The 24,828-nt window shown below is 46.5% G+C and overlaps 1 protein-coding gene across 1 annotated transcript; it reads right to left on the reverse strand.

Annotated features, from left to right (window-relative positions):
• Positions 1 to 856: 856 nt before the first annotated feature.
• On the reverse strand, positions 857 to 2,534 carry LOC133763884 (cyclin-J-like). The gene has a single exon (XM_062197593.1). It carries the CDS (start codon positions 2,491 to 2,493, stop codon positions 1,342 to 1,344), a length of 1,152 nt encoding a protein of 383 aa, XP_062053577.1. The 5' UTR covers positions 2,494 to 2,534; the 3' UTR covers positions 857 to 1,341.
• Positions 2,535 to 24,828: the final 22,294 nt, after the last annotated feature.

A 24,828-nucleotide genomic window follows, 5' to 3' on the forward strand; every position in this document is an offset into this window, starting at 1 on the left:
AGTTTCAGTTATTACTATGATTTTCTTTTTAAGTTTATTCCTCCAAAATGCTTTATAGGCAAACTGCCCTTGCTATCATGACTACTATGTTGTTTTCACTCACTACCAGTACAGTGAAATGTCCCAGGGCAGTTGTGGGGATAATCCAGTGAAAGCAGGTACTGAAATTTTGTAATCAGTACCCCTGCCTGTTCAGACTGACTAGCTGGATTCAAGGGCTGCTTATGAAACCTGTATTTCACATAACAAAGTGCTGCTGTAGCACAACCTGAGAACCTTGCTGGCCATACTGCACTTCAAACTCAGCCTATGGAGCTTTATTATAGTAATGATATTTTTACAGATAGGCCTTCCCTTGAAAAACTTTTCCTTTAGAGTAATATCAAATCTGAGTGTAAATCATTAATTGCACCAAGAAATGCAAAATATATATGTATTATGAATCATAGGAATCACTGCTTCATCCATTCTGTGCCACAATATTATGTTCTCATTTGAAAACACAGCTTAATAGTATTTTAATCTGTTATAACGGTAGTTCATATGATAACATTTCCAAAGCATGTTGCATTACAGTTAAGTGTTTCCAAGTAGTACCAATTCCCTGAGTTAAATGTGTTTTCATTCTAAAGATTTGAGGTTGATCGCTTAGGGAAAAACAAAAAACAAAAAATTATGACCATGATTTTAAAGAGATCTACTCTACCCTTAATGTTAGCACATAAATCCAGATACCTTTACATTTATAGGACATTCTATAGAATCACCTAAAAAATCGTTTTCTTTTACTCCACAGGTTGGTACAGTGTAACAGTTCAGTGACTTTAAACTTAGTCAAAAATTCATTTGTAGATCAACTTCAAAACTCAAAACTGTAGAATAATAAAGAAAAAAAGACACCTTCAAAAATTAATACTGTAACTTTCCTTCATAAGAGTGTTTGGCAAGTCCACAGATAAACATTAATCTTTGACATATAAACCAACTTTAGGCCCAGAGCCCACCACAGGTGAAATCTCAGAAGAGTACATTATAATCTGTCCAGATTTTCTGTCATATTGGATATTTTTGAAATATTTGGACCATCAGCCAGGGCTTGAACATTTCTGTTGTGCAGGCATTTGTTGTAACAGGATTTGACACACTGTGTTAAACTGCTGCAGTGTTTGCTCGGTCCTCCCAGGTGTTCAGGGTGCACTGAAAGGGATATTCACTGGTGCTGGTACCTGAAGAGTTCTGGTGTCACTGGGATCCCTTTCCTTCAACAAATGTTTACAAAAAGCTTGCCCTAGAGCTTCAAGACACAAAATAGCCTGCGCCAGTTACTAACTTTGCACATAATCACCTCTCAAAGCATGGAGTAATACAAGGGTAATGTTCATTTATCTGATAACTCCGGTTATAAGAAACAGTCAGACAAGGCTTAACTTCTACTGGTATTGCCAGTGACATCCCAACGCCGGTCTGCACATGCCCAAGGCCATGAACACTAGTTTGGAAGCCAGCAGGACACGTCTGTAATGTGTAAGATGAGGCGTGTGTGGTAGACACAATCTGCTGACAGCTTGGTTGTTCTGATACAGGATGGCGATACTGCAGAGAGGTCTGATGTGTCTGGTGGAGATACTGGGGTTGCTGAAAGTGACCTGGCCGTGTGGGCTGGGAGGCTGTTTGGAACACACTTAGCTGTGCTGACTGAGGTCCTGCCTGTCCTCTCTGTTTGTTTGCTTCTTTCACACCATTATCGTGAGCAATCAACAGCCGCTCAATACACTGCACTAAGAAATCCCAGGAGTAAGCAGTAAGACGATGCAGTCGTGTAGGCCATGTTGGAGAAAGACGAAGTATGATCCTTGAAGAAGCCACACACGCAGCAGCTACTAAAGAAGGTGCATAATTTAGAAAGGCATAATCTTGCAAAGATACTTCTAGGAAGTAATCTGCATATTTGGCCATGTAAAGTTTAGTTTTTTCCAAGCAAATCATTGGCCAGCCATCATGAAGATCTGTTTCGTGTACTGCTTCGGAAAGATAATACTCGATGAAATGAGCAGCTGTTGGAAGGCAGAGGTTCCACTGAAAGGTTTCTAATAGTAATAGTTCCATATGTAGCAGATTTTGTTTTGTTAATGCTAGATTCATGTTAGTCATACAACCCAGGCTGTTGAGCTGTTCTAGCTTAGGCACACTATCTTCTTTTTCTTCAAATTTACTTGCTAGAAGTAGACAGGAAAGAGCAACTAGATGTAGCTGCTGGATAGAGACGTCATAGCGATCCATAAACAGGTCCAGCAAATAGACAGCAAGGTGTCGGGCAGAAGGGCAGAGTGTGAAGCGATTGCTTACAATGGCAATCAAGTCAGCAAAATACCGTCTGAGACTCAGTTGAGGGGACTGGCCCTTGTAGGAGGGCAACTTGAGCTCCTTGTACCGAAGCGCTTGGTGAATATCCGCAGCCAGCTGTCCTCGCCACCACTGCCCCTCCAGCTCCATGGGACCCGGCGGCGCGCCCGGCCAGAGGCGGCAACTCAGTCCGGAACGGCGGCCCTCACAGCCCCAGCCCCGCCGGCGTGCGGGGGGTGCCGGCCCCGTTCATGCTGCGGACAGTCGGCCGCGAAGCACCAGCCTCAGCTCGGGCCCACCGCCGGGGCGACCGCGCCGCCCATTGTTCTATATTGCTTTCTAAAACAGAAGATTATAAAAGAACCTTCAAAATCAGTTTCCTCAATTATGCATTGCAGAAAGTGATCAAACTAGAGAAACAGAAAGGATAGCACATACTATGTGGTTTAGATGTTATTATACTTTATGAGGGGTGGAATGTACATTTAGAGATCATAAAGAGCTTTTGGAAGTCCAAGCTGAACCTGTAATTACATGGTCACCACAGTTAATTGTGATACTAATGTTAAAAAAGGATCTGCATGGCTGGCGCCACGGCTCACTAGGCTAATCCTCCACCTGTGGCGCCAACACATTGGGTTCTAGTCCTGGTCAGAGTGCCGGATTCTGTCGTGGTTGCTCCTCTTCCAGTCCACCTCTCTGCTGTGGCCCGGGAAGGCAGTGGAGGATGATGGCCCAGGTGCTTGGGCTCTGCACCCACATGGAAGACCAGGAGGAAGTATCTGGCTCCTGGCTTCGGATCAGTGCAGCGCGCTGGCCGTTGCAGCCATTTGGGGGGTGAACCAACAGAAGGAAGACCTTTCTCTCTGTCTTTCTCTCTCTCACTAACTCTGCCTGTCCAAAAAAAAAAAAAAAAAAAGGATCTGCAGGGAAGGCATTTGACCTGGTGGTTAAGACGCCCACATCCCTTATCAGAGCCCTTGGGTTCAGCACCTGACTCTGGCTCCTTACTCCAACTTCCTCCTAATGTGCACCCTGGGAGGAAACTGATGGCTCAACTTATTGGGTTCCTGCAACCTACATGGGAGACCTGGATCAAGTTCCCACCTCCTGTGTTTGGCTCATCCCAGTTCCAGTAGCTGCAGGCATCTGGGGAGTCAATCAGCAGATGAGAAACTTCTTTTCTCTTTCTCTCTCAAATAAATGTTTTTCCAAAAATTATCTGTGCTTTATTTTGTATAATAAAATAGAAAATTAACAATTAATGCTCACAGAACATGTTAGACTTGAAATGCAAATAAATCAAAATGCTCTTTCTACACTAGATTATATAGCCCATCATGAGCCGATGTGCCATATCATAAAGTGCATTCACCTTAACTACACTGTCATAAAAATTGAAGCTAGTTTTATTGACTCTGGTGAAAATTAAGAAAAATGAATAAACCTTAGAAAATTATTAATAGGGGCCAGCACCATGGTGCAGCAGGTAAAGTGGCCGCCTACAGTGCCAGCATCCCATATGGTTCCTGTACTGGCTGCTCCACTTCTGATCCAGCTCTATGCTGTGGCCTGGGAAGGCAGTGGAAGATGACCAGGGTCCTTGGGCCCCTGCACCTGTGTGGGAGGCCCAGAAGAACCTCCTGGCTCCTGGCTTTGGATCGGCCCAACTCCGGCCATTGTGGACATTTTGGGGAGTGAACCAGTGGAGGGAAGACCTTTCTCTCTGTCTTTCCCTCTCTCTGACTGTAACTCTACCTCTCATATAAATTTTAAAAATCTTTAAAAAAAGAAAACTGATTAAAAAATTTTCCTTGGAACAATATCATCCAAATTTGGAAGGTATATATATTTAAAAACACCATGACAATTGGGTCCTGGCAAAGACATCTTATTAACTAACTCATTTAATACTGTCATGAGAAAGTGTTAACTACAACAATTCTCTCAATGAAAACCAAGATAAGCTAATACATGGATTTTAAGATATTGTTGATGGGGCTGGCACTGTGGTGTGGCAGGTAAAGCCGCCCGGCTGCTCCACTTCCAATCCAGCTCCTTGCTATTGTGGCTGAGAAAGCAGTGGAAGATGGTCCAAGTCCTTGGGCCCCTCACCCACATGGGAGACCAGGAAGAAGCTCCTGGCTTCTGGCTTCAGATTAGGCCAGGTCTGACCATGCCATGTGGCATTCCATGTGGGTGCTGGATTTGTGTCCCAGCAGCTCCACTTCAAATCCAGAGCCCTGCTAGTTCTCTGGGAAAGTGGAGTAGGGCGGTTCAAGTCCTTGGGGCCCTGCACCCACGTGGGAGACCTGAAGAAGCTCCTGGATCCTGCCTTTGGTCTGGCACAGCCATGGCCATTGCGGCCATTTGGGGAGTGAACCAGTGATGGAAGACCTCTCTTTCTCTCACTGCCTCTTCCTTCTCTGTAACTCTGCCTTTCAAAAAAAAAAAAAAAGAAAAGAAAAGATTGTTTTTGAAAAAAAGAAAGAAAACAACTAGCATAGAAAAGCTTGGAATGATGCTTGGAGCTGCCCGTGGGCAGAGACCCCAGGACCACAGTGATTCCTGGCTAGGAGTGCAGTGGCCTTCCAGAAATTAGTGTTGTGCCCAGATCGTTAGAGCCCCGCAGAGACCCCCAGAGAGTTTATCACACCGAACTGTAAAAGCAAGGTTTATTCAGGAGTACAAGCCGCGACAGGGACCCCATCCAACCAACCGGCACAGCGGAGGAAGGAGTGAGGCCCCAGTCTTTGGGAGAGTTTTTAAAGGAAAAAAGGGCTACATCAGCAGGAAAAAAGAGTTACATACAGCACCGAAGCTCTGGGCACAGGGAGTTACTTTGTTTAGCAATCTCTACTGTGCTGTCCTTGGTCTACCAAGCTAGCTGTCCCTGGTAAGCTTTGACATCTCCGAATGCCTGAATGCCTGCTTTTACAAGGACCCGGGTCTGCTATGGGAAATGGAGGCTGCTTTATTGTTTTACAATGGAGTCACTTTGGCTCTTCAGTAGTTTGCCTTTCAAAAGTCAAGGCACAGAAAACAAAAGGCGGCGGCTTTCTGCAGGGCACTTCACGGCGTAAGCCCGAAGGCGGACACAGGGGAGGCCTGTCCCTGGCAGGCTGACCAGACACGGCCCTGGCACCAGCAGGAGCCGCTCCAGCCGCGCGGCGACCTCACAGGACTCGCGAAGCTCGTTTGGGCATAAACAAGTCTTACATAGCGACTTTTCCTCGGGGTTTTGCACCCCTAAGGATTTATTTGTTTATTTGAAAGAAAGAGCGACAGAGAGAGAGAGATCTTCCATCCGCTGCTTCACTCCCCAGATGCCCTCAACGGCCAGCGCCGGCCAGGCTGAAGCCAGAGCCAGGAGCTACATCCGGGTCTCCCCAGGTCGAGGCCAGGGCCCAGGAGCTACATCCGGGTCTCCCCAGGTCGAGGCCAGAGCCCAGGAGCTACATCCGGGTCTCCCCAGGTCGAGGCCAGAGCCCAGGAGCTGCATCCTGGGTCTCCCAGGCCAGGGTCAGGGCCCAGGAACCGCATCCGGGTCTCCCCAGGTCGAGGCCAGAGCCTGGGAGCCGCATCCGGGTCTCCCAAGCCAGGGCCAGCACCGGGAGCCGCATCCGGGTCTCCCAGGCCGGGGCCAGCACCGGGCCTGCACCGGCGCTTGGCAGGGGCGGCAGGGGAGCGTCGCAGCGCCTCAGCCCCTCGGACACCACTCGTCAGGGTCGGGGTGGGCACGACGACTCCGCCTGTGAGGAGACCCCAGGACCGGGCCGGCGCCCCAAGGACAGCACAGACCCGCTGCCGCCTCACCTTTCCTCAGGCCGTCCGAAGGCCGGGGCAGTCTCCCCGCAGCGAGAAGACAAAGTGGCCCCCAGCGTCCCCGACCACGCCCAGCAGCGGCCCCGCACGCCCCCTGCCGGCCACAGGCCCGCACAGCAGGCAGGGTGCGGCACGGCCACGGGAAAGTGCGCCCCCTCCCGGCGAGCCCGGACATTCACACTGGAACGGACCTGCGTTGCGAGCCTTGATGGGGATGCCAGGGCCATGGCTGCAGTGTGCCGCCCCGGGGTCCCTGTGTTGGAAACGTAGTCCCCAAAGCCGTGTGAAGGTGCGCAGAGGGGCGCCTCCTGAGGGCGTCGGGGTGGCTCAGGTCGCGAGGCAGAGCCCCTCGCTGGCCCCCTGGCCCGGGCAGCCTCGGACGCTGCAGAGTCCCCGGACGTCACCCCTGTACCTTGGGCCTCCCAGCCTCCAGAAGTTTCTCTTTATAAATTACCAGCCTCAGGTATTCAGTTACAGCAGCAGATCACAGACCAAAACAGAGGGAGATAGCAAGAAGCAAAGTAGATAAGCAACGGACAAAAGTCAGTGATTTCCTGTGTGGCAGCACCAGAGGACAGGCTGGAATTTGAAATAAACAACAGCACTCACACTAGCACCCCAACATTGGGGTCCTTAAGAATAAACCTCACACAATCTGTACACTCAGAAACCTTTGAACGCAGTTGAGAGACTTTGGAAGACATTGTAATGGGCATTTCTTGTTCAGGAGCAGTGTACTCATTATTATTTCATGACAATTCTTTCAAATTTTATCTATAGATTCTGTGGAATCCCAACCAACTTCCCAGAAAAGGTATTGACAAATTTTCCAAATCTAGAATAGACAACATAAGATTTATGATGAACAAAGTTAAAGAGCTTACATACCAACCCACTGTTTGGCATAGCAGTTAAAGTGCCAAGAGATCCTGATTAGCTAAAGTAATCTGAAACAACAAAAACAAACGCAGAGACATCACAATATCAGATTTCAAGACATACTATGGGGCAGTTATCGGAACAACCTACTTCTGGCACAAATACAGACATATATAAAATGTAACAGAATAAAATCCCTAGAAATTCATCCACACATCTGCAACCAATTAATCTTTGACAAAAGGGATAAAATCAATCCCTGGAGATATGACAGTCTCTTCAACAAATGCTGCTGGGAAAATTTTATCTATATGGGTGAAGACACCACCTGCAGTGCCGGCATCCCATATGGGTCAGCACCCATATGGTGCTGCTGTCCTGGCTGCTCTACTTCCAATCCAGCTCTCTGCTATGGCCTGGGAAAGCAGCAGAGGATGGCCCAAGCCCTTGGGACCCTGCACCTATGTAGGAGACACAGAAGAAGCTCCTGGCTCCTAGCTTTGGATTGGCCCAGCCCCAGCCATTGCAGCAATTTGGGTAGTGACCTAGCGATGGAAGGCATCTCTCTCTCTCTCTCTCTCTCTCTGTCTGCCTCTGCCTCTCTGTAACTCTGACTTTCAAGTAAAATAAATCTTAAAAAACATTGGATCTATGCATTCAGAAATATGAAACAAGACCTCTACCTTATACCTAATGAAAAAAATCAACTCAAAATGTTTCACAGATCTAAATCTGTGACCTGATACCATCAAATTACCAGAGGAGAACATTGGGGGAACTATACAAGAGATTGGCATAGGCAAACATTTCTTGGAAAAGACCCAAGAAGCATGAGCAATCAATGTAAAAATAGACTAATGAAATTACATCAAGCTAAGAAGCTTCTACACTACAAAGGAAATCCTTAATAAAGTCAAGAGGCAAACCACAGGATGGGGAAAAAAACAATGGCAAACACTGCAACTGATAAAGGACACGGATAGAAATTCCTTAGAAAACTGAAAATAGATCTACCATGGGACCTAGGCATCCCATTCCTGGGTATTTACCAAAAGGAAATGAAATCAGCAGATGAAAGAGTTATCTGTGCCCCCATACTTATTTCAGATCAATTCACAATAGTTAACATACAGAATCAACCCAGATGCCCATCAACCGATGACCAGATTAAGAAAATGTGGTACATATACAGTATGGAATATTACTCAGCCATAAAAATGAATTAAATATTTTTTCACAGCAAAAAGGATGCAATGGGAAATAATTATATTTAGTGAAATAAGCTAGTCCCAAAAGACAAATATCATATTTTCCCTAATCTGTGGTAATGAGTAAAGTACAAAAAAATGTAATGTGCAATTATTTGCATTGCAATCTGCATAAAATTGTTCCCATGCAGAAACTGTTGAGAGCAAATGGCTTAAAGTCTAAGTGAACTTGATTATTATCGTATAACCACATGGGAAATATTTAGATATTACATTGTAATTGGTTGTATTTCATTGAAAGAAATTATGAATGACTAATTGAACAAAAAAAAAACTTTGTATAGGTGAAATCATCTTTTATACATCCAATTATTTTCTATAGCCATTGTCTATATTCCCACTAAACTGGGTCTTTTTGCTCTTTACTTATTAAACCCCTTATTCGGTAAAGTTTTAAGTCTTCTTACTCTAATGTAAATTTAAAATATGTTATCTCAAAAACTTAAAAGGAAAAAAGAAAGGTAGAAAGAAGGAGGGCCAGAGGGAAGAAGGGAGGGAGGAGGGGAATATCATTATATTATCTACAAATCATATTGAATCTGTTCAAATTAATTAACATGAAAATGAAAGAAGGAAAAAAAGAAATGAATTTTCTAGTTTAATATTTTCTACATCATGAGGTTGAAGTATGCTAGAAAACCACAACTTTAGAAAAATAATAGGGAATGTGATTTATCTCAGGATCCAGTGACTTAAAGGAAGCTGAAACACAGCTGATGGTGATAGTAATGATAGCAGGGAGCCTCAGGAAGTCCATGGGAATGAGTTATCTTTTCATGCCATTTGTCTACAAACCTTGTGAAGCCCCTTGTGTATCAGATACCTGAAATTATGTGTGATGCAGGGATCACATTTACTGTGACTGAGATTGGGGCTTCAATGGCAGAAATCAGAAGATCAAATCCAGAATTGTTCCAGGAAAAGCCAAGAGCCTTAGGCATATTTTATATTTATTGATAACAACTCATCATGATGTTTTAAAAGTACAATGATTATATGACATCAGTAATACTAAATAATTAAAATATATTTCATTAAAACATGCATACATATTAAAGTACATATATAAATTTTTGATATATTCATACTCTGCAGATTTTTTCTGTTAGCCAGTTACCATTTTGGGTCATGCCTTGTAAAGAAATCAACTAAACATGGTAGAATTTCAGTCCTGTAGCTTCCCGACCAGTGGGGGAATTAGTGCGATCAACAAACTCTATCTGAAGGACCCAAAGCTGGCGGGGTCCTTGGTAGCACCCTGGGGACCCAGAAATTCAGACTCCGGACACCGGCGATGCAAACACAAGAGGCGGTTTATTTACGTTTTGCGCAAAACGGACCTCTCCCTCCTGAGAGAGTGAGGTACTGGACGAGGGTTACAGGCAGTATTTAAAGGCAGAAACCACAAAATTATCTTAAGCAAGTGAATACAAAGGGGAATGGGGTTTTTGTTTACAGTAATTTCACTTATCTTAGTATACAGCAGTTTTACTTATCTCAGTACACATCAGTTTTACTTATCTTAACCATTGCACAAGGGGGGTTTCCAAACTTGTATTCCCTGTTATCTGCTAAGTTGCAGTTTCCCAGAAACTGACCTTTCTTGAAACTTTCTAACTGACCTTTCTTGAAACTTCCTTGTTTTTCAGCAGGTAAATTTTCACAAGTACAAGTCCTTCATTCCCCCCTTTTTGTTTTTGTGCAAATTTTAATCCTAAAATTTACAGGCTAGATTCCGCGGTTTTAGCGCTCAGAGCCTGAATGGTTGAAAGGCGTTCACGAACAAACTGCATCCGCTTATTAAAAATACAAGGACCCAAAGATAGTGTAACAAGCAAACCAGCAATGGGGCCTAGAAGTGGCAGCAAGTAAGGAAGCAGTCCATTGAATCCTGTCCACAGGGGGTTTTTAGCCATGGCACGTCGGCGACGCTCCAGATCGTCTTTGGAGAGTTTTTATTTTATCTCGGACAATGCCAGACTTGTTAGCATAAAAACAGCACTTCTCCTGCAAAGCCAAACAAATACCTCCTTGTTCAGTGGCAAGCAAGTCTAAGCCCCTACAGTTTTGTAAGACCACTTCTGCTAGGGAATCAATTTGATCTTGGAGGTCCTGAAGGGTGGAGGATAGGGATTGTACATCATTAATAAGTTGTTGGGACAAATCTTTATAGTTTTGGACTGCAACTCCTAGTCCTGTGGATCCTGTAACCATAGCTGTGGGAATTCCCAACGTAGCCAATATAGGAATGAATTGTACAGCTTGTTTTTGTCTTCCTTCAATATAATCGAAGGAAGGAATCGAGACAGGGGTATCTCCACTAATAATGTCTACATTGGGCAGAAGTATAGCATACACACAGCTACCAGTCCAATTTGCCGGTAAAGTGGTCATTTTTAGGAGGCTTATAAAGGCAAGTAATATTTTTCATTGGAACAGGAAAAGGCTGTATGGGAGGGCAATTAACAGAGCTGTTAAACCCAAGGGTGTCATTAAGCGGCAGGAAAATAGCAAGAGGGAGGGGAGGTCCCTAGCGTAAGCAGAGCCAACAGTTTCCTGAAATGCCTGGGGCAGAGAGATTAAGTAGCTTGTGGGTGCTGGTAAGGATATCCATGGTATTGACATCCAAATCTGCATTCCCTCTGGAATGAACTTTAGCCAGGGGATGGTATTGAAGGGAAGGGTAAAGGCTCTCCAATAACAGCAAAACAGGTCCTAATTAAACTATTACAGTTGTCTTAAGTATTACACAGTTTTAAAAAGTCTTATCTTTAAGGGATTTTGTGTGCGTTGCAATTTCCACGTTTCCGGTTGTGTCGGGGTCTGATCCTCCGTTGGGGACTCTGGAGTTGCCCTCTTGACGTGTGCGGCGTGCACCCAGGCAGCTATGGGTTGACTGCTGTGGGAGTTGTTAAAAGTACGGTGAAGGGTCCTTTCCAGCGAGGTTCAAGGCTTTTCACCTGATGTCTCCTCACATAGACCTGGTCCCCGATCTGGAAGGTGTGTGGAGTTCCCATGTTTTGGGGCTGATAGACTGCTGCTAGTGGCTTCCAGACATACTCCTGGACTAGTTGCAAAGTGCACAGCCGCGTCTGCAAGCCAGGGGAGGTAGCATAGGAATCAATGCTGGGACCCAACAGATCGGCAATGCGTGGGGGCCCCCCATACAGGATCTCATAGGGCGTCAAGCCAAAGGCTGAGGGGGTGTTTCAAACCCGGAACAGCGCCATAGGCAACAATTCGACTCAGTCCCTAGTGCCCGTCTCCATGACCAGTTTTGTTAAAGTTTCCTTAATAGTTTTATTTATTATTATTATTTTTTTTTACCTAACCCGAGCTCTGTGGTCTATAAGCACAATGTAACTTTTACTCTATTCCCAACACCTGTACCACCATCTGACTTACCCTATAAACACAATGCAACTTTTACTTTATTTTCAACACCTATGCCACCATCTGACTTACCCAGGAGACGAAAGCTGGCCTGTTGTCTGACCCCAGTACCTTTGGTAGTCCAAATCGGGGGAATATTTCTTTTAGGATTTTCTTGACTACTATTAGCGCAGTTTCTTTCTTGGTCGGGAAGGCTTCTGTCCATCCTGAGAAGGTGTCTATAAATACTAGAAGATATTTAACTCCATACCTGCCGGGGCAAATCTCTGTAAAATCTACCTCCCAGTTTACGCCAGGTCATGCCCCTTTGATCCTAGCCCCCTCTGGGAGTTTGAGGTGCTTGGGGTTTACTTTAGCACAGGGCACACAGGCCTCAATAATTTGTCGAAGGAGAGTGTCCAGTCCAATGATGAAATACCCTTGTTCATCTTGCATTAGGAGAGTCCTTTACAGCCAATAGTTGGCTAGTCAAGGCTGCCTCTTTAGCCACTTTGTCTGCGAGCCGATTGCCCTCCTCCACGGGACCCCCTCCTTTCTGATGCCCCAAGAAGTGGATGATATTAAGTTCTCACGGCAGGTGCAGGGCCTCTAGGAGGTTTAAAATTTTCTGTTTGTTTTTAATGTCCTTTCCCATGGAGGTCAGGAGCCCCCTTCACCTATAGATTTCCCCATGGATATGGGCAGTGGCAAAAGCGTTTCTGCTGTCCATGTAGATGTTCACCCGCTTTCCCTTGGCTGCGCGGAGTGCTTGGGTCAGAGCGATCAGCTCTGCCCACTGAGCGGAGGTTCCGGGGGGCAGAGCAGAAGCCCAGACTATTGACCTTGTTCGGCTGTCCACCACCGCTGCCCCGGCTCTTCTCTCGGGTCTTGCAGGAAGCTGCTCCCATCGGTATACCAGGTATGGTCCGCATTTGGCAGGGGAATGTCGGTCAGGTCGGCTCGAGTCCCGTGGATTTCAGCAAGGACTTGATGGCAGTCGTGCACCACCTGATCCCCTTCCTAGTCTTCATTCTCCAGAGATAGTACAGGAACGGATCTCGGACGAGCTTGTTTCTTTGGACACTCTTTTGCCCAGCGCGCATTGTTCTCAGTCAAGACGGGGCCTTTGCCGGTCTCCCGGGTCCCTTCCTGACCTGGTCCTCCCTTGCTCTGCTTTGGAAACTGCGGTGGCCAGGATCCTAGTCAGTTCCTTTCCTCTACGCTTTTCCCTCCATTTTTCCTTTTGATCCTGCTCCCGCCTTAGCCTGTCTTCCCTTTCCTCGGGCATTTCTCGTTTGTTGAAAATCTTTTCTGCTTCCTTTACTAAATCAGGCAATGTATACCCCTGAAGCCCCTCCAGCCTCTGAAGGTGCACCCGGATGTCAGGGTGCCGACTGTCCAATAAAGGACATGATGACCTTGGCTTGCCGGTCCGGGGCCAGAGGGTCAAAGGGGGTGTACATCCTGTACCCTTCCATCAGTCTTTCTAAAAATCCTGCTGGGGTTTCCTCGCTTCCCTGCACAATGGCCCTAACCTTTGCCAGATTCGTGGGGCACCTCCCCACTCCCCTCAAACCGGTCAGGAGAATCTGGCAGTAGAGTCTGAGTCTTTCCCTTCCCGCCACGGTGTTAAAGTCCCAGTCGGGCCTAGTCAAGGGGAAAGCCTCATCTATCTCATTTGGAAGCTGCGTGGGTCGCCCTTCGTTTCCCGGCACGTTTTTACGGGCTTCCAAATAAACCCTCTGCCTTTCTTCAGTGGTTAGTAAAGTCTGCAAGAGCTGCTGGCAATCATCCCAGGTAGGCTGATGTGTTAGTAAAATAGACTCTATGAGTCTGGTCAGGGCTTGTGGATCTTGTGAAAAAGACAGGTTATGTGTTTTCCAGTTATACAGGTCAGAGGCAGAAAATGGCCAATATTGTATCTGTCCAGCTACCATCCTCAGGGGAAAAGCCTGGGAAGACCATTCCCCACCACCCCCCTCCCCTGTTTCCCTACGCAACCACAATCGGCTGCTTGGGGGTGATGAGAATGGGTCAGCGGGAGTGGGAGTTGTTCCCTCCTCAGATTCCGTGGTAGAGTCTGGCGGCGGGTGCCTCGCCGCTTGACGTCCATAGGGAGGAGGAGGGTCCAGCATCAGGAGGTCCCCCTGGCTGTCCGGCAGCATGGGGGGGGCTCCGAGGCTTCTTTTCTCTCAGTTCCTGTAAGGGATACAAGGTAGAGGCGGCAGGAAAGGTAGGGGGTGGTGCCGGCGCAGTTGGGGCAGGGACGGGAGTCATCGGGACAACCGAAGGGGGGGGGCAGCGATTTATGTCCTTCTTGTCCTGCAAGAAGGGTGAAGCCCAAGAGGGCGGCTCCGATACCAGGTCCTCCCATACTGTAACATAGGGGACCTGATCCGGGTGTTCTTCTTGACCAGGTTTGCAGATTCGGTCTTTCACCTGCAGGATGAGACTATGGGAAAAAGACTCGTTAGAAGGTCATCCTACGTTGAAAGTAGGCCACTCAGAGGAACACAGTGTCACCCACTTTCGCCTCCTCACTTCCACGGACTAGTTATAAGCCCGTTCCTGCACCTCCTTCCAACGTCCTAGAGTCAAACTCAAGGGGGTGGTTAATTTCTGTCCCATAGTCTCAAAAGGAAAAAGTCAGGGAAGGGAAAATAAAAACCACAGACACAAAGAACAAACGACACGACACGTACAATCACGGAATGACAAAACAGAAAACTCAAATATTCAGACGGGAGCGGCACTCTAGCCAGGCTCTCCCTGGGAGTGGCCCTCTGGCCAGGCTCTCCCCCAAACCACCACAGGAGCATCCCCCAGGGTGGGGACCGGGGGCCAGAAGGCATGTCTGCCACCTCACCGGTCACTTTTACCAAAACGCTTGAGCTTCCAGAGTAATAGACGGGAGCGGCCGTCTGGCCAGGCTCTCCCTGGGAGCAGCCATCTGGCCAGGCTCTCCCTGGGAGCGGCTGTCTGGCCAGGCTCTCCCTGGGAAGAAGACACATACACATACACACACACACAGCTGAAAATAGGCGCCTGGCTCACCGATCCTCCGACGGGTCCTGGAGTGCAGAAGTTCTGGGGCCAATCTTGGTGGGACCTCCAAATGAAGGACCCAAAGCTGGCAGGGTCCTTGGTAGCACCCTGGGGACCCAGAAATTCAGACTCCGGACACCGGCGATGCAAACACAAGAGGCGGTTTATTTACGTTTTGCGCAAATCGGACCTCTCCCTCCTGAGAGAGTGAGGTACTGGACGAGGGTTACAGGCAGTATTTAAAGGCAGAAACCACAAAATTATCTTAAGCAAGTGAATACAAAGGGGAATGGGGTTTTTGTTTACAGTAATTTCACTTATCTTAGTATACAGCAGTTTTACTTATCTCAGTACACATCAGTTTTACTTATCTTAACCATTGCACAAGGGGGGTTTCCAAACTGGTATTCCCTGTTATCTGCTAAGTTGCAGTTTCCCAGAAACTGACCTTTCTTGAAACTTTCTAACTGACCTTTCTTGAAACTTCCTTGTTTTTCAGCAGGTAAATTTTCACAAGTACAAGTCCTTCATATCAACATGCACACCACTCAGTGCCATAGATTTCATCAACAACACGTTCACAATGTACACTAATTACACTTGTAAGTAGACACTGCTATGACTAATAGGATACCAGTGGTATATTAAGTATTTTTAAATCATTTCTTATTTACTTGAAAGGCAAATAGAGAGACAGACACACAGTAGGAAAGTGCTCCCATCTGCAAGTTCACTCTCCAAATGCCAGCAAAAGCTGGATCAGGTAAGCTGGAAGCATAGGAATCCAGGTCTCAGGGCTGGCACTGTGGCGCAGCAGGTTAACACCCTAGCTTGAAGTGCTGGCATCCTCTCTATGTGCACCGGTTTGAGACTTGGCTGCTCCACTTCCGATTCAGCTCTTTGCTCTGGCCTGGGAAGGCAGTAGAAGATGTCCCAAGTCCTTGGGCCCCTGCACATGCATGGGAGACCTGGAGGAAGCTCCTGGCTCCTAGCTTTGGATCAGCGCAGCTCTGGCCATTATGGTCAACTGGGGAGTGGGCCATTGGATAGAAGATCCTTCTCTCTCTTTCTCTGCCTCTACTTTCTCTGTGTAACTCTGACTTTCAAATACAAAAATAAATCTTTAAAAAAGGAAGAAAGGAAGGAAGGAGGGAGGGAAGGAGGGAAGGAAGGAGGGAAGGAATAAAAAAAGAAATCAAGGTCTCCCAAATGTGTGGCAGGAACCAAGTCCCCAAAGCCATTTCCACAGTCTCCCAGGGCCTACATTATCAGGAAGCTGGGATGAGGAGCTGGAGACAGGTATCAAACTCAGGTATTTGGACAGGTGATCATGCAGGTGGATGTCCTAACCAGTATCATAACCACTAGATCAAACATCCACCCCTACATAATTTTTAGGACTCATTTTGTACATTTTCAGAGATAATAAATTCTTTTTTTAAAGATTTATTTATTTATTTATTTGAAAGTCAGAGTTACATAGAGAGAGGAGAGGCAGAGAGAGAGAGAGAGAGAGGTCTTCCATTGGGTGGTTCACTCCCCAGATGGCAACAACGGCCAGAGCTGTGCCAATCCAAAGCCAGGAGCCAGAAGCTTCTTCCGGGTCTCTGACATGGGTACAGAGGCTCAAGGACTTGGGCCATCCTCTACTGCTTTCCCAGGCCATAGCAGAGAGCTGGATCAGAAGAGGAACAGCTGGGACTAGAACCAGCACCCATATGGTATGCCGGTGCTTCAGGCCAGGGCTTTAACCCACTGTGCCACAGAGCCGGCCCCATTGATAATAAATTCTAAAATATGCAAGTCCTAAAGTTCCTGCTTTTTTTTAAGTCTATGGGACAATTCATAGAAAGACAGAGGGTGCCATAGCAAAGCTCCACTGACCAGGAACTTATGACTGCCGTGTCCCTAGCAGAGCCAAAGACACAACATTTCTCAGCTGCCTGCACTCGGAACACCAGTGAAATCCAAGTGTTGTCTGGGGATAAATCTGGAAGGGCACATTGTTCACATCTACACTGTACCAAATACTCTATATGTTGTTTCACAAGTGAGCTCTCTGTGTGGAAGGAATGGTAACTGAATTCCAACTGTACCTGTACACACACAAACTAGGAGCCTGCAACTATGTCCTAGTCTCCCAAGTGTGTGGAAGGGGCCCAAGTAATTGGGCTATCATCTGCTGATTTCCTAGTGCATTAGGGAGTGGATCAGAGGCAGAGCAGCCAGGACCGGCTCTGTGATGTGGGATAGCCTCTTTGCAAGTGAGGACTTAATCTGCTGTGCCACAAAGCCCACCTCCAAAACACAGATTTTTTTTTAAAGTAGCCACTATCCCAACAACCTTTGAATTCATAGTGTAACCTGTAGCTTACAAATGCATATATTATGATAATTCAAAATAGAGATATGAGCTTAATTGGTTCGTAGGCAATTTTTTCACACTATACTTTTCCATTAACTTCTTATAGATCTTGTATCTTTCATTTCCAAACTTTTTCTCTTTTAAATACTTATTTATTTGTTTGAAATAGTTACAGAGACAGAGAGAAGGAGAGAGGGAGAGAAAGATGTATCTGGTTCATTCTCCAGATGACCACAAGGGACAGGGCTGGGCCAGGATGGAGCCAGGAGCTTCCACCAGGTCTCCCGTGTTGGTGGCAGGGACACATGCACTTGGGCCATCTTCCACTACTTTCCACTGCATTTGGCATGGAGCTGGATCAGAAGCGGAACAGCCAGGACACAAATGGCATCACTGGCTATGCCACAGCACTAGTCAAAAATTAACTTTTTGACGTAGGCCAGCGCCACGGCTCAATAGGCTAATCCTCTGCCTGCGGCGCCAGCACCCCAGGTTCTAGTCCCGGTTGGGGCGCCGGATTCTGTCCCAGTTGCTCCTATTCCAGTCCAGCTCTCTGCTGTGGCCCGGGAAGGCAGTGGAGGATGGCCCAAGTGCATGGGAGACCAGGAGGAAGCACCTGGCTCCTGGCTTTGGATTGGCACAGCGTGCCAACTGTAGCGGCTATTTGTGGAGTGAACCAACAGAAGGAAGACCTTTCTCAATGTCTCTCTCTCTCTCTCTCTCTCTCTCTCTCTCACTATCTAACTCTGCCTGTCAAAAAAACAAATTAACTTTTTGAAGTCCCCTCCTACAACGAACACCTGCTGGAAACACCAGATCCTGACCCCTCTTCCCTGTAGTGTTCTCACCTGAGACCTTGTTCCCTGATATCCCAGGGCAGCCCACACCCACCATACTGCCTGCATCTGCAGACTACTCCGCTTTTCATACTCAGCTCAGGCCCTGCTCCTGGGCACCTCTGCAACCTCGTGGACAGTGGGGCTCCTGCCGGCCATGTGCTCCCACCCTGGGCCTGTCCTCTCAGGACCCTGTGCCTGCAGCCTCTGTATCCTGACAGCTCTCCCCTGAGTGCAGCGTGACCTGTGATTCTCCCAGACAGCTCCTGCAAGGCCCCAGGAACCAAATGCACTGAGTCAGACCCGGCAACCCAAGAGGTCCTGTTCATGCTGGTGTCCTGTGTGCCTGGTGGCACCACCTTTTGTTAGGAAGCTGTGCTGTGGGCACAGGGGCAGGAAGGTAGGGTCTGCTGGGACACCCTCTGGGACTCTGTGCATTTCTTGGTCACTATGTGCCTGGGAGAAAGCTGTGGGCCCTCCCTGGACAACCTCAGCCATTGGACAGTTGTGAACTCCAAACCCCACAGCCACCTGGCAGGCCAGAAGACACCAGATGTCACTGAGATGCAGTGATGAGAAAGTGACCAGGAAAGTAACATCACAGTCCCAGGAGGTTGCTTTTTCCCCAGTGGCAAGGGCCAAAGTGCAGCCCCTAGGTCAGCCTTGTGGCTTCCACCCTTGCCTGTGACACTCTGCACCCCAATCTGTCCAGCATCTCTGTTGAGCTTCTGATGCATTTCGCCTGGCAGCACCTCTGCCACCACCAAAGCACTAGGGGCCTTCCCATCTTACAGGAAGAATAAGACCATCTGGAGCTCTGGAGTGTTTCCTGGCTTGTGACTCAATGTGTATCAGCAAATAAGCCAATACTACCCGGCCTTCTAAAGAACTCTGCTTTGTAATCTTTCATAAATTGTGGCTGCCAGGATTTCCTCACCCACAAATCCTGTTTAAAACAAGGTCACCCAGGGGGCCCTGCAAATGTCAGTGCTTTGCTTCCTGAGGATCCATAGCCACATGGAGACTGCCAACCTACAGCCTAGTTCTGCTTAATTCTCCTTTTCGAGCTTCATGCCATTGAAAGTCTGGACCTCTCCTATAAACATCTGAATTTCCAGCTTGCCCTGAGAAGCTACAGACAACAGCTTGGGTCTCCAATTCCAGATCCAACTTGATCCAGTCTGCTCACAGCAATGGTGCCTGAGGTCTTGTCCACCTCCAGGGGCAGTGTGCTCTGTCCCACAGCAGCAGGGAGAAATTAGTGCACATGCAGAGGCTTTTATTATTTTACCATGCTGGAGGCCACTCGACCCAAATGGGTCTTGCTGGGTTAAACTCCAAGTGGCAGCAGAGCGAGCCATTTCCACACGCAGATGGAGGGGAAAGGATGCCTGGTCTCCCAGCTCCCAGAGGCTGTGCTGATACCCTGGCTGTGGCCATGGTCAAGGGCGGCAATGGCTACAGAGTCTCAGGTATGGCCTCATTCTGAACAGACTCTTCTCCCCTTTACTGCGGGTCTAGCTGAGCACAATATGGAATCCAGGATAATATTTACTGGAAGCTGAGCTGATTGTCAGCTTGAGTTATCTGTACATTCATGCTCTGCTTTCAGCCATTCACAGAACAAAATCCCGCATCCCAGGGTGTGGGTAGCCTCGGATCAGGATCATTACTGCGCCTGACACAGACAGATTTTACTTTGGGCACCCAACCCTTCTTCATTCAAAGCTCCTGCAGGCCCCTCTGCTGGAAATCCCAGTCCTCCCCTCATCTTGACAGTTGTCAGTTTTCTGTTAAGATGAGCTCACTTGACCAAGAAAAAGCCCTAGAATGAGGCAGCATGGCAGACAGAAAATGGTTCAGAATGTACCATACACTCCTCCCGTGCAGGTTGTACTTACAGCCAGTGAAGAGGAAATGACACCCAAACAGCCTGATGCCTGCCACTGGCGTTGGCCTCCTCTGGGTGTGGCCTTAACCGCTGGCAGCATGTGATTGGCTGAAGCTCAGCCTCTGTGCCTGCCTCAGGCCCACTTGCTTAGTTATAAGGAGGTACTCTCAGATCAGGATACAATTTGCTTGCACAAAAAGCTAGGACACAATTCACAATGAACACAGGGCACTGGAGAAAATTTCATGGCTCAGGTACAAATGCCAGTGTAAGGCAAATTTATTATATTTTTATATCATCCAAAACATACCCTTCTAATAAAGATGTTCTATATCCATGGGAGCCATGGTTTCCTCTCTGCATCCTCCTGAGAGCCTTCAGGCCCTTCTCAGCTCATTCTCACCTGATGACAGGTCTCCCAATCATGGAGGATCTTCCTGCCTACCCAGCAAACCCCTAAAACCAGAGGGCAAACATAGACATTATCCTTTTGCCATCACTCAGCACAGTGGCACACAGCAGGCTACTTGCATGGGAAAGCAATCTTGTCTTCAGTTAGAAGGTGGCTGACATAAGCGTGTGCAGCCAGTAAATGATACCCACAATGCACATGGGGTACCTTTGTTCAACACCTGGTTTGCATATGTGCTGCTGAAGCGAGCACCACCTGGTTTGTGTTCCTGACAAAGTTTCCATCAGTACTTACCCTGTCAGTCTGCAGGTGATGATTCAAGTAGATATGCATACGAGTGACCTTGCATACAAATAACCTGGATTGGGTGACGGGATCTGACGTAGGCATTTGGATAGTGAACAGAGCACATGGAGTTCTATTACTATGTCTCTCAAATAAATAGAAATTGAGGGGGGAAAGAGAGTCATTGTCTTTTTAGGGAAAATGTCATGATTTTGTCCATTAATGCTTTCTATTTTGCCTAACAGCACCCTCAGTCTTTCCAACTGTTACCTGACTTGTGTGTGAGCGCTGAGAATTAAGCTCTTTACATTTTTCAGATATGTTAGATTCCTTAAGCTGTATTCTTAACAGTACCTCCTTTAGAAGACACACCTGAAAATGATTTTCCTAAAGCCTATGGGAATATTGCTGCATTACCAATCTGAAAATAAATGGCAAATAGTCAAGCTGTACCTTGTCCAATACAGATTTGCTAGACCCGAAGACACATCCTGACTCCAAGTATAAATGATTAATGAAGATTATTTCCCCCTCATCATCTTCCAGCTGAATTTGGGTGGCAAAAGAGATGGTGTCTGTTGAGCAGTTGTAGAAATTCTGGGTTTTGGCCCTCCTGTGATCCTCCTCTTTCTACTCTGCATCCTATATTTTCAGACCCTTTTCCCTGTTCCTCCCCTGGTATTGTGAATTTCACAAGCCTCTACCTCCTGGTTAGCAATAGCAATTTTTGTTCACCCTCTCTAAAGTTTTCCAACAAAAGTAATCTACTGAGTAACAGTGTTTTAGCACTAGATCCTGCAAAAAGCATATGAAGAATTCAGTAGTTTCTATTATGACCACCATCATTTCTAGCCATTTAAAATGAAAATATACATTTTTTTAAAAAATACTATTATTTGTCACATTAACAAATTTTAAAATAGGTTTAACTCCTTCTCAACGCAAAGCCACTGCTTTCCAAACAAGGACTTTGCATTACTATTTTATAAAATTCCACTAACCAGCAGTTAGTTATTTCTCTGTTTCCTGTTTTTAAAAATTATTACTTTCCATTTTATTTGAAAGGGAGACAAGGAGAAAGGTCTTCCATCTGTCACTTTGCTCCCCAAAGGCTCACAGAAGCTATGCTGGGACAGGTGGAAGCCAGGATCCAGGGATCAATCCAAGTCTCTCACATGGGTGGCAGAGGCTGAACTCTTTGACTCATCTTCTACTGACTTTCATGGTGCTCAATAGCAAGAAGCTAGAATTTGAAGCAGAGTTGGGACCACAACAGAGGCTCTTTGACATGGAACATTTGTGTCCCAAGAGGCAACATAACTGCTGTGCGAAATGCCTGCCATTCAGTCTCATTTCTATTGCTCTAACTGAATAACACAAACTGGGAAATATTCAAGGCAGCTTTATTTGACTTGCAATTCTGAAGACTGCAAAGTCCAGGAACACAGGACTGACATTTGCTGGAGGACTTCTTGGAGCAGCATGGTGCGTCAGAGGGAACTGCTAAGGATGCTGGGCATGTATGCCAACTCTGGCCTCTTTCCCTCTTTGTGGAAAGCCATGTAATGCAACAGTGCAAGGCCAAAGCTCGGGACCTCACTAGTCCTGATGATGTCCACCTCCATAAGCCATCAATGCACAAAGCTGAGGAGGAAGTTCCCACCACATGAATTGTTAGAGATACTTTGAAAGCATAGCAAGGGACAAAGTTCACAAAGGTAACTCAGGCAATGGGACTTTTATGTGGAAGCCAAAATCACATCAGAATAGAAAAGTCAGAACCCAGCACTAATCAACATGTCTCAAAAACCATGTAAAAGAGTTTGCCACTGCCCATTTCTGTATTTTGATCTAAGTGTCAGGGGAAGACACAAGCTCTACCCTAATGACCAGCTGTGGGCAGCCACAGGCAGTTGCCCCTTTTGTTTACACTTCAACATGTGGATGGAGACATCCCAGCACAGACATTTAGGCTAAGGAGATTCCAGGAAGAGGCAGGAAGAACCGTATCTCACTGCTAGACTTCTCACAAGAGATGATGTAGATACTCAGCCACACCTGAAACCAGCATTTATTACCTAGGTGTTTTATTATACCCTTGTAATCTATGATTGATAACATTTTGTGATCTGTTAAGCAGAAGAACCTTATTGGGAACTCTTTGTAACCCCAAAAGACTTTTAGGTATGTAAATCTTTTGTGTGTCTTCTTGTGTACAACTGGTCATGTTTAAATACTACTGGACTTGTTGAATAAATGAGCCTTGATCAGGATTTGTCTTGGCTCCGTTCTTTGTGTCCTTGTCCCCACATTCCCACTCTCTGTTTCAGGAAACGCGGTTCTTTGTGCTGCAGGCCGGCACAAGTGGTGCCCAAACAGGGACCTGAGAATTAGAGAAGCAGTGAGGAACCTGGATTCATGGAGTCATGACTATAGAGCTGTACAATTTGTGGTAAGTACCCGACACCAAAATTGTGGAGTTTTTTTTTTTGAGCAGGCATTATGGGACAAGCATTAAGAAATAGTAAAGGCAGTTAAGGCATTAGTACAGACGCAAGGAATATGGTTAAAAAAGAAAGCAATAGAGCAATTTATAGAAACCATAGAAATTACATGTCCTTGGTTTATTGAAGAAGGCCTTATAGATGAGATGCATTGGGAGGACATGAGAAAATTGATGAAGCCAGAAGCTGTGATGGCGAGGATAATCGATCCTGCCGATCCTCTAGTTCTATGGAAAAGGTTACTCCCTACGCCCCTCCCTTTAAATTATTTATAAAAAATAATAATAATGGGGGGGCGGAGCCAAGATGGCGGATAGTGAGGGCGTGCACCAATAGTCCGGAAAAAGATAGTTTAATAAAACTGGAGTTACTATAGCCTCAGGAATGCAGAGGAAACGCTTCCGTAACTAGTGGATGTGACACAGAGGACCTACGGGGAGCTCACCGCGTGGAAGCCCAGCCACGGGAGCCCAGCCGCAGAATCTCACCAGCGATGGAAGGGGAGGTAAGACAAAAACCTCAGAAACCCAAGACATTGGCGGGGAAAGGCAGAACGAGGCCTGAGGCCCCACTGGAGAAAGTTCACCAGGCTGACTGGAGGAGAGGAAAAAAAAGAATAAATAAGGGAAACCGGCATGGACACTAGCCTCTCTCAAACTCACCTTACAAAGCCGAGGAAGACAAAGAGCAGGCGCCATTTTACATATGTAAAGCTGCAACCGCGAGTAGCCAAGCACAAAAACTCGACTCTGGTCGGGAGAAATAACAGGAGGTTAGAATCTAGTGAAAGTAGGTGAAGCTAATGATCTGAGACTGTGAAAATCCGGGGGTGGGGGGCGGCGAGAGAACTCGGGCAACCCGGTGAGAGACTGTGGAGAAACTTGAGAACACACTGAGGGCTGCGTAAACTCTTTGTGTGGTCCCAGGGGTAGATCAAACGAATACCCACAGATTTCAACTACCCTCAATTCCACTCAGCTATGCGGAATTACTTCCCAACTGAGTAAAAAAAAAAATAGCGAGAGAGAGAGAGCGATTGAGGGAGAGAACAATCTGGGTGAGTCACCTTTGGCACACCCTTAAACCTGAAGAATCAAACAGAGCTCTCTGGCCACACCCATCACAGCCTCTAAGGATCCATCAAAGCAGACAGCCCACTTAATCTAGAGGCATAGTATAACGAGAAAAAAACACCACAGCAAAAAAACCAAAGATTATCTCCAATATGCCAAACAACAAATGTAGAAACCAAGGTAACAAGAGCAAGGAAGACACTATGATGCCTTCAAATGAACAAGCCACCCAATTCAAGATTATGAAGACGAAGAGATAGAGGAAACGCAAGAAGCAGATCTCAAAAAGTTGATAAGAAAATTAAGACGTTCTCAAAAACAAATTCTTGAACTACAGAAATCCTTAATGGACAAGACAGACAATCTCTCGCACGAAAATGAAATATTAAGGAGGAATCAAAATGAAATGAAACAACGAGTAGAACATGAAACTGTGATAGTGACGAGAAACCATAATGAAATGAAGAACTCAAGAGATCAAATGACAAACACATTAGAGAGCCTTAAAAACAGAATGGGTGAAGCAGAAGAGAGAATATTGGACTTAGAAGACAGAGAACAGGAAAGGAAACAGTCAAACCAAAGAAAAGAAGAGGAAATTAGAAATCTAAAAAATATTGTTGGGAATCCACAGGATACTATTAAAAAACCCAACATTCGGGTTCTAGGCATTCCTGAAGGCATGGAGAGGGAGAAAGGATTAGAAGGCCTTTTTAGTGAGATACTAGCA

Source organism: Lepus europaeus, chromosome 1, assembly GCF_033115175.1.
Source record: "Lepus europaeus isolate LE1 chromosome 1, mLepTim1.pri, whole genome shotgun sequence".
Classification (NCBI taxonomy): Eukaryota; Metazoa; Chordata; class Mammalia; order Lagomorpha; family Leporidae; genus Lepus; species Lepus europaeus.

Coding starts and splice junctions, on each gene's coding strand:
- LOC133763884 (XM_062197593.1), bottom strand. CDS start 2,493: ATGGAGCTGGAGGGGCAGTGGTGGCGAGGACAGCTGGCTGCGGATATT.